At 35.6% G+C, this 10,050-nt stretch overlaps 1 protein-coding gene across 1 annotated transcript in view; it reads right to left on the bottom strand.

Moving 5' to 3' along the window:
* The window catches only part of PLOD2 (procollagen-lysine,2-oxoglutarate 5-dioxygenase 2), a 111,187-nt gene that overhangs the window by 17,747 nt on the left and 83,390 nt on the right, over positions 1-10,050 (bottom strand). Inside the window, exon 12 of the mRNA XM_044667613.1 lies at positions 900-1,025. Coding sequence (XP_044523548.1) covers positions 900-1,025 — 126 coding nt within the window. The remainder of the gene's footprint in view (positions 1-899; positions 1,026-10,050) is intronic.

Genomic DNA, 10,050 nt, shown 5'->3' on the forward strand with positions numbered 1-10,050 from the left:
AAGAATATAAAATGCAGAAATATTTCCAATCTGCATTAGTAAAGGGAGTTCCCTCGCTTCAGGAATTCTCTATATTATCAAAATCACAGCTTCAGTGTCTATCCCTGCTAAACTTTGAATTTAGCAGTTTAAACAAGTCATTTTATAGATTTCTAGTAACATACAATAAAGGGTATATTTTAAATGAGCTGGCAGAGTGATGGTGCTTGTTTGGCCCTTAGAGTAAAGAAAGACTTGAATTCAAATTCTGTTTTAGTCACTTAGAATTTTATGACCCTGAGCAAATTAATTTTTTCTGATCCTGAATTTCCTCATCTGTAAAAGAGAAATAACAACCTATACTTTGTTTTGAAGATCAAAAGAGATAATATATGTAAATTTGGAATAGTTAAATATGATAGACTTCTAGAGAAAACTGAATGAGAATAGAAGGGATAATATATGTAAATTGCTTTTCAAAACTTAAAGAAATGTGTACATGTTAGCTATGACTATCATTATCTTTTATCAGAAACCCTAATGGACCTTAGATCCTTGTCTAAATCACAGAAAGTAAGCTTCTGTTTACATAGCATTTCACAAAAATAAAGCACTCTTCATGCATTACCAGACATACCAACCATCAGCATTTGAAAGCTTTATAATGTTTATTCAAAGGAATAATATGCTATCTATTGCTTTTTTTGTTCCCAAACAAAACTCAGCATGAATTATTCAGAAAACCAATTGTAAGAAGATGAATTAAAAGGTCATATGCAACCCTGGAAATTTACAAGTTGTCCATTTATCCATAAAATATGAAAACTTTTATAAACATTTTCTAATTAATAACAACTCTTGTGTACAGATTCTTTTTTTTTACTGATTTTTAATGTGAATAATTAAGTGATTCAACTTACACCCTGCTGCCTTGGACAATGTCTACATAATCTTCTGATCGAGCATAATAACCATCAGGACTTAATGCTCCCCAGAAGTTGGACCATAGTTTTCCATGTCGAGTTACAAGTGGGGCAATGATTTTTCTGGAGAGAGGAGAGGGAAAAAAGGGTTAATATGACATTTAGTTCTTTTAAAAACTACTATATTTTAAATCTAGCTTGTATATCTTTGTGAGTATGCATTCTGCCAAAGTCAGAAGTTGTATAGCACTGAGCAAATTAACTTTTCTTATCCTCTATTTCCTCATATATAAAAGATAAATAATAATTCATACTTTAAAGAGCTGTTGTGAGGATCAAAAGGAATTGGTTGGACTTCTTAAAGTAGAAAGGTTATGTCCTTGGATAACTTAGTGGTCATCATTAACTTAAAGATGGAAGGAACATTCCAGGATATCAAGTTTAACCCATTCATTTAACAAAGGGGAAAACTGAGGACAAGAGTTTTAAGAGACTGCGCAACTTTATAAAAATGGAGTAGTCAATGGCAAGGCACAATTCAAATGTAGGACCTTTTATTGAACATTAATGTAAATTAATGTGGTGTGCTTTTACTTTGTCAAAAGAGCCAGTATTCCTAAAAAGAAACTCCTTATAACAGTAAAATCACAATTTATTCCTTAAATGCAAGAAAAAGTCTAAAACCTCTCAATGAATCAGATATCCAGAAGCATGAAACCACCACAAGTCTCTTTTGTATTCTTATTATTACTACAATCTTAACTTTGTCCAATACAAACCATTTCTAGGGAAATGATTGCAAGGAAATGTCAATTTTATTTTGTCCCCACAGATGTTAGGAACATCAGAAAGAAGCTCTTCTCATCAATACTGAGGCCCAGAAGACTTCCTGAGAAAAGAGAGAAACCCCAACTTGTTTTAGAAAGTTGTTTAGAGTGCAGGAGGGGAAATTCTCCCATCTTGGAAATCCAGTTTTCTGAATGAGGGCTCCATTATGAGGGCTCCATTATGACCTGCCCAACTGGAGACCATAGTGTACCTCTATCTCAGTCGGGCAGAGAATGCTCCTTTATAGAAGTTCAATTAACAAACATCTTAGTTTCTCTATTTCTAGACTTCTTCAATCATACATGTAAATGATTAAGACCAGTGGTACAGGGAACCTTTGTTAAGGAAATAATATGTTTGTTTTGTAAGTAGCAGAGTTTGCAAAAAATAACATTTGACAGCAATCTATACTATTCATATTATTTACCTTACTATTTTTTGGAGATGAATTAAAAAGGAATAATCACAAATTAGTCAAATCTCTGAATTCAGAATAGAATCTAAGTTGCAAATTCCTCTGTTTTCAAAAACCATACCTGATTCTTAAACAGATTTACAAAGTATTAACTATCTCATGTGTCTTTAAAAGATTTCCAATGCAAAAAAAAAGTCATTAGCAGAAAAGCAAAATAAAGCTCCTTGTAATTCAAAACTCATTTTGTAAAGGAGCTTTCAACTTCCCAATTCTTAGACAAACCAGCTTTTCATCAAGTGAAAAGACTACCCAAACTGTAAAAATAAATGTCTGGAGGCATTTCAATAAGACTTCACTGTTGGCTGACAACCTGTTTTTTCTTCTCCAAAAAGAAATGAAGAGACAATAAACAGCAGAACAACTAGGAAGGGCAGGAGGGGAGAAATCATCACTTTCTAATTTACTTTATTTAACAACAAAGACAAGTTAAACTCATGGGTTTTTATAGATGAAAAACTATATGTGCAAACATAAATATATTAATTTAAAATAATAACTTTATTGCCAATAAATTAAAGGAAAACAACAAAGTAGGAGTAAAATATCAGGCTATTTTTACTAGTTCTCTTAAGTTAATAACAATGTGCTTTTGCCAACAGACATTCATTAGATAAAATCAAAGCAAACTCTGCATATAATTTTGGGTAAGGCTGATGTATTCATTAGATTTGATAAATTATTTTCCCCTTCTTTTTTATTCTTTGTGCTAAGGGAAGAAGGGAATGTATTAGGAAATATAGATAATATAAAAACAAAAGGTAGAAACCAAAATTTTAAAAGTAAAAAAGAAAAATCTACATTCCATTATTTTTACCTTCTTGAATTCTGCCCAATAACATATGCAGATAGGCAGGGCCATATGAAAATCAGTCTTATTACAGATAGGCTTACAGTACCTTGTTAACCCTAAAAATGTTTCTATATTTATGCAGATAATAGAGATCATCACTTTAGAGATGAAAGGGACCTTATCTGAAAAGTGAAAGTGTACTGTGTTTACATCAGTTATCCTCAGTATTACTTGTTTGTTCTAGCATTTAAAGAGAATATACTAGAACTATAAATGATTTATGAATAGATAATATCAGCATATAAGTCAAGCTCCATCACACAAAATACATAACTATCTCTGCCCTCAACCTAGCAGTGGCATACAAATAAGCCCTGGGTTAGATAACATTTTTCCCATGGGGAGAAGACTCTCCTTCCAAGAGGGCTGATCATTTCAGGACTGCTTGTTTCTACCCTCAAGATTAAACCTTTAAACAGAAACTTCCACCAATGCCAGGCTACGCTATATTTAGACAGAAAATTCCACCTATATGACTTAAGAGTGATTACAATCAGGAGATCTACCTCTTTTTCAAAGAAAAAAAGGTGAAAAATTAACAACATGACCTGCTTCTCTCAACTACTTAAATACTGAATTTTTATGAAGGACATATAGAAGCAGCCTCAGAAAAACCATGACCTGGGATACTATGTTAGTGGTATTAAGAGAGAGAAAGTAGACTGAAGACTGAAATAAGGGGCTACTGGCACTCTCCTCGATATTCCTATGTCTCTTAATTTCTACACATCATATTTTAGGCACTACCTTTGGCTTTTGCTCTCCTTTCTCTTCCCTCATGTTATTTTTAGCATTTTTTCTTCTCACTTTACAATCTCTTCCATCAACTTCAATTAACACCTTGATGTTGGTTTTACTCAAATCTTTATCTCCACACATGACAGCTCTATCAGATAGCAAACTTAGATTCCCAATTGCTTAGTCAAAAAATCCATGGGAATGTCCTACTAGAACTTTCAACTCAAAAGGTCGAGAACTAGATTTGAAATCTTACTGCTAAAATTTCTCTTCTTGATTTTCCTGTTTTCATTTATGGCAAAAATCATCCTTCTAGTCAATGATGCTACAAATTTCAAGGTCATATGACAAGAAGCACCATATACTAGAAAAATAAATCATTGGAGTGGAGTCAATAGAGCTGGGTTCAAGTCTCAGCACTGAATAGTTATATGACTTGGGAAAATCATGTCCCTTTTCTGCCTCAGGTTTCTCATTTGCAGAAAAGGAAAAAATAACTGCCATGCTGTCACATTTGTTGTTTTTGTTGTTTAGTCGCTTAAGTTGTGTTCCTCTTAGGGATTTTCTTAATAAAGATATTGGAGAGGTTTGCCATTTTCTTTTCCAGCTTATTTGACAGGGGAGAAAACTGAGTCAGAGTTACATGATTTTCCCAGAGTCACATAGCTAATAAGTTTCTGAGCCCAGAGTGGAAGTTAGGAAGAATTCTTTCTAACTCTAAGCCTAGTATTTTATCCATTGTACTAGCTAGCTGTCCCATTATATATGTATATTTTATAAAATGTAGTTTATATGTATTATTAACAAAATATATTAACATATAGTCATCTGTGAAATAGGTACAAGGTACCTTTTAAGTGAATACCCTACTAGGGATAGTATGGAGGAAGTTAGGAAAGGTTTCACATAGAGAGTGACGATTAAACTAAATTTCATAAGAAAATAGGGATCCTAAGATGTGGCAGAGGTAAAAAGACAATGCATTCCAGGTACTAAGAACAATCTAGACAAGGAAACAGAAGATAAAGTGTCTTATATGAGTAATAAAGTAGCAGGTTAAAAATAAGCTAGTAATATCACATAACTATTACATAATAAAGGTCATAAGTGATATTAACCAGGAAAAGATTAATTTTAAAAATGAGTGGTATAATCTTGTTATGTACTGAAAATAAAAAAAATAATAATAGATGGAAGCCTCGAATACTTCATTTGAACCAAGAGAATGTAAAAAGTAATTTAATTAAGTTCTTTAACTAAGAATTTTCTAGAACAGAGCTGTCAAACCCTTGATCAATGTGCTGCATACAACCTGGTATGCATCCTAAACTGGACTGAAATATAATTTGTAAATATTTAACAAACTTAAAAAATACATTAAAATAGATAATATATTTTAACACTAAGCCAATATGTGCACTGTGGGGACCCTTTTTTCCCTTTTTGAGTCTGATACTATTGGTTTAGAGAATCTCTCTATATGAAATTTCTGAAAAAAGTCAGTAAAGAATTGAATGGGATGAAAAGATAACAATGATTGTAATCAGGTATAGATAGATAGATAGATTTGTGTTTTATTTTTGTTTACTCCTCTCTTTTTTCCTCCAACCAGCTATTCAAAAATCCCGTCAATCCATGATTTGTAATCTTTCACATATGTTTCACTTTTCCTTTCCTGATATTACCACAGTTTAAATTCTTATTGTATTGGGTCTCTTATTTTTGTTGGGGGTGAGGGGCTGGATTATTGCAATGATCTCCTGTCTGATCTTTACCAATAATCAATCCTTTATCCACTAAAGATTCTAAAAACCCAATATCAGATTGATCAACTCCAAGCTCCAGTGCCATACGTGGTTCCCATACTGTCTGCCATATAAGTCCATGTTCCTTAATCTCTCAGTCAAGGTTTTCCACACTCTACCCTTCCTTCTTTACCTTATAGTTCTAATTCCCTCCATCACAGATGGTAACCCAAGGAGTCTACGTTGTTGTTGAACAAATATTGTACCACATAATACTCCATTCAAATATTCTCTTTACCTAGAATATAATTTTCTACCCCTACAGCAACACACTCAATTTTCTATTATTGAAACCCTATCTTTCAAAACTCATACAGAAAGCACTTACTCCATGGAATCCAAGAATCCTCCTCTGATGATTTTAGCCAGAAGGGATTTCATCCCTCACTAAACTGTCATTGTATTCTGCTTGTACCTTTCTTAGGCAATTATCACATTACACTTTGCATTTCATTTACTGCTATAAATAGACTCATAATTCCTATTTGTCTGTAAGATTATTGAGAGCAGGGGCCATATCATCATCATCTACAACCATCTCTTCCGCCTTTCCATTCTCTCTACCTGTCTCCCCGGGTGTTAATAGGATAGTTTTAGATTTATCTGGGGGTCAAGATAATACCACCACAACCACCACAATACTCTGTGGCCAACTTTAAGGCATGCCATGGAAGGTGTACCCTCCCATTTCCAGTTCCCCATTATGTGTTGTCTTCCACTCCTCCTACCCATTAGCATATTATCTCTGCTTCTTGGCCAGTGCCTATAGGTTGGTTTAATAATCAACAATCAATCTGTCTTTAGAATCTAACTCAATATCTTATGAACAATAGATATTAACTAAATGCTTATTAAAGGAATTATACAAGATAAAGAAGGATGATTACATAACTTCATTTGAAAAGGGATCTGGGTTTGTCAAGGACAGAGTCTTTACATCTCTTTCAGGGCCTAGCATAATTCCTTATAAATACTATGTACTAAGTTCACTTTTTTTGAGTGGTCAATTACTGGTGACAATCTGCATTCTTTTTTTTAATCCTTACCTTACTTAGAATCAATACTGTGTATTGGTTCCAAGGTAGAAGAGTGTTAAGAGCTAGGCAATGTGGGTTGCCCAGGGTCACACAGATAGGATGTGTCTAGGGCCATTTTAAGACTTAGGACATCCCATCTCTAACCCTGGCTCTGAGACACCCAGCTTTCTCCTTCCCCTGACTTTTTCCCCAAACAATCTGTTTTCTAGGCTCCACACCTTCACCTATTCCTTCAGCTTCTGCTGCCAGCTGGAGAAGATCTGACCTTAGGGCTCATTAAAACTCCACCAGCCTAATTTAGTCAATCAACAGAGCAGAGAAAAAGTCCCTTCAGGACAGAATAGCCCAAACCCACAGACCCAGCAAATAATCTGAGGAGCAAGATTATAGCCAATGACAGGGGGAAAAGAAGGAAAAAATATGAGTAAACAACAGAAAAAGAAAAAAATTCAATTGACAACTTCTATCTAGGCAATGAACAAAAAGCAAATGGAACAGAGGAGGACCAAGGAATAACAAGCAAAAATGCAGAAACTCCAGTGAACTGGACTCAGGCTTTGGAAGAATTCAAAACACAATTCAAAAAAACAATTAAGGGAGGATGAAGACAATTGTGAAAAAACTTAAAAACCAAAATAAGTCATCTAGAAACAGAGGCACATGAACTAAACAATAAAATAGTGTCTGCAAAGCCAGAATTGACCAGTTTGAAAATGAGGCAAAGAAAAAGAAAGATGACCTACAAAGGAAAACAGACCAGAAGCAAAAGGATGACCAAAAAGTCAGGGACAAAATTCAGTCTTTAAAAATTAGAATCCAACGACTAAAAGTAAATTAGTTCACAAGGCAGCAAGAGTCTAAAAAACAAAATCCAAAGAATGAAACACCTCACTGATAAAACTAGAGACCTGGAAAATAGATCTAGAAGAGACAATTTAAGAATTATTGGACTACCGGAAAATCATGACAAAAGTAAAAGCCTGGACACCATTCTACAGGAAATTATCCAAGAAAACTGCCCCAACATTCTCAAACAAGAGAAAAAAATAGAGATTGAAAGAATCCATAGATCACCTCATGCATTTAATACCCAATTGACAACCTCCAGGAATGTTATAGCCAAATTCAAGAACTACCAGAGCAAGGAAAAGATACTACAAGCTGCTAAGAAGAAACCATTTAGATATCATGGAACCACAGTTATGATAGCACAGGTCCTGGCTCCATCTACACTGAAGGAATGGAAGGCATGGCATATGATATTCCAGAAAGCAAGGGAACTGGGTCTACAACCAAGAATCAACTACCCAGAAAAATTGACTATATTCTTGCAGGGGAAAGTATGGTCATTTAATAAAATAGAAGACTTCCAAGCATTCCCAAAGAAAAGACCTGACTTAAACAGAAAATTTGATGACCAAACACAGAACTCAAGAGAATCACCAAAAGGTAATTAAGAAAGGGGGAAAAAGATTTTTTAAGGGACCCAATGAATTCAAATGATTTGTATTCCTATAAGAAAAGAAGATATTGGTAATTCTTAAAAATTATTATCAGGGTAGCTAGAAGAAGTATACTTAGGGGATACAGTTACAAACTGTTTAGAATTATATGTAAAAAATATATAGAAAACTAGGGGTAAAAAAGAGGATAATACTAAGAGAAATTGAAATAGACATAAAATGGGATAAATATATATTGCATAAAGATGTGCATGGGGGGAGGTAGGGAGAAGGCCAATACAATGAGAGGGTGAAAGAGGCTAGAGACAATCTCCAAGAAAATTTTAATCATTACAGTGGGAAGAGTCAGAAAGGTTTAAATGGAAGGAAAACCCCCAACTCCAAATTCAATCAACATCATCATTAACAACATCATCAACAATATCCGTGTCATCAACATCAATATCTAACTATCCATCTTTTCCTGGCCCAGGAAAGATTTTTGCTAACCCAATAGCACAATGATGGGCAAACTATTCCTCGTGGGCCAGATCCAGGCCCAAGTTTGCCCATCACTGCCTTAAGCAATTCCCTAACATCCAGATATAGTGATTAGGGAATTGCTTAAGGCAGTGATGGGCAAACTTGGGCCTGGATCTGGCCTGCGAGGAATACTTTGCCCATCACTATAAAATAACATACTATATAGAGTACTGAATGAGAGCCAAAAGGCCTAAACTCTAGGCTTGAGTGCCACTGTGTGTCCTTTGAGGGTAAAAAGAAAGTCTTCTTTTTTTCTGGACTCAATTTCCTCATTTATGTATAAGTGAAGCTTACTTGGACTCTGCATTAAGTTAATCAATTAAATCAAAGAATAGACCAGGTGTAAACAAGAAAAAAAATAAAATGTGGCCTCAAAAACTATCTATTTGAGAGCTTCCGGGTTAAGATGGAGGCAGAGTAAAAAGCAGTTCTTAACCTCTCCTGACCAAAACACACAAGACTCCTCAAGGGGACATAAAAACAAGTCCAGACGAATGGAGGGACCACACAACAGGGTACAGCATGGAAGGTACGTGGAATCAGGACATTTCCATGCTATAAAGGGGTGAAATAGCTCTCACTAAATTGCGGGCTGAGTAACCACCCCCCCAACCCCTCCACACACACCACCTATAACACCAATGCCAGCTAAAAAGAAATAGAGCGAGTTTGGGGCACCCATTGAGCCATTGGCAGCTCCATGGAGTGTTCCTGTGAGCAGCAAGACTTAGGACCCCAAAAAGCTAAAGAAAGCGCACGGACTTTGAGCTGGGACACAGAGCACAGGCGCGGGTGGAGGCGCAGGTGGAGGCGGACACAGGTGGGAGTGAAGGCTCTGAAACCCTGAGTGGGGAACAAGTGCAGACGGGTATACAACTGTGGAAGCAGTGCCCTGAGACTTGAAAAGGAACCTCCAGCAGAGGATCAAGCAAGGGGGTCCACCAGGGGGCATGACTTTGAGAAAAACCAGACCTCAGACTTCAGGACCCAAAAGACCACAGACAGACCGTGAGCGCGAGAATAAAGCTGAGAAGCTGCTGGGCTAACAATGGCAACCCAGAATCAGGAAGTTCAGAAGAGAAAGATTAACAACAAGAAAAAGAAATCTTTAACACTCGACAACTTTTACACAGAGAAAATCAGGCAACCGAGAAAACAGAGGAAGAGAACAAACAAGCATCCAAACGCTTCCAAAATAAGGAAAACTGGTCACAAGTTCTTGAAGAGTTCAAAACTGAGATGACGAGAAAGTTGGAAAAGATTTGGTTAGAGAAATAGGAAATAGCTCAAAAGGAAATCAGGCAAGAAAGTAACAGTTTAAAAGGCAGAATTTTGCAATTGGAAAGTGAGGCTCAGAAATCAAATGAACTGATAAGCAAATTGAACACCAGAAATGACCAGATTGAAAAGGAAAACCAAAAGATCATAGC

The sequence above is a fragment of the Gracilinanus agilis genome, chromosome 3 (genome assembly GCF_016433145.1).
Source record: "Gracilinanus agilis isolate LMUSP501 chromosome 3, AgileGrace, whole genome shotgun sequence".
NCBI lineage: Eukaryota > Metazoa > Chordata > Mammalia > Didelphimorphia > Didelphidae > Gracilinanus > Gracilinanus agilis.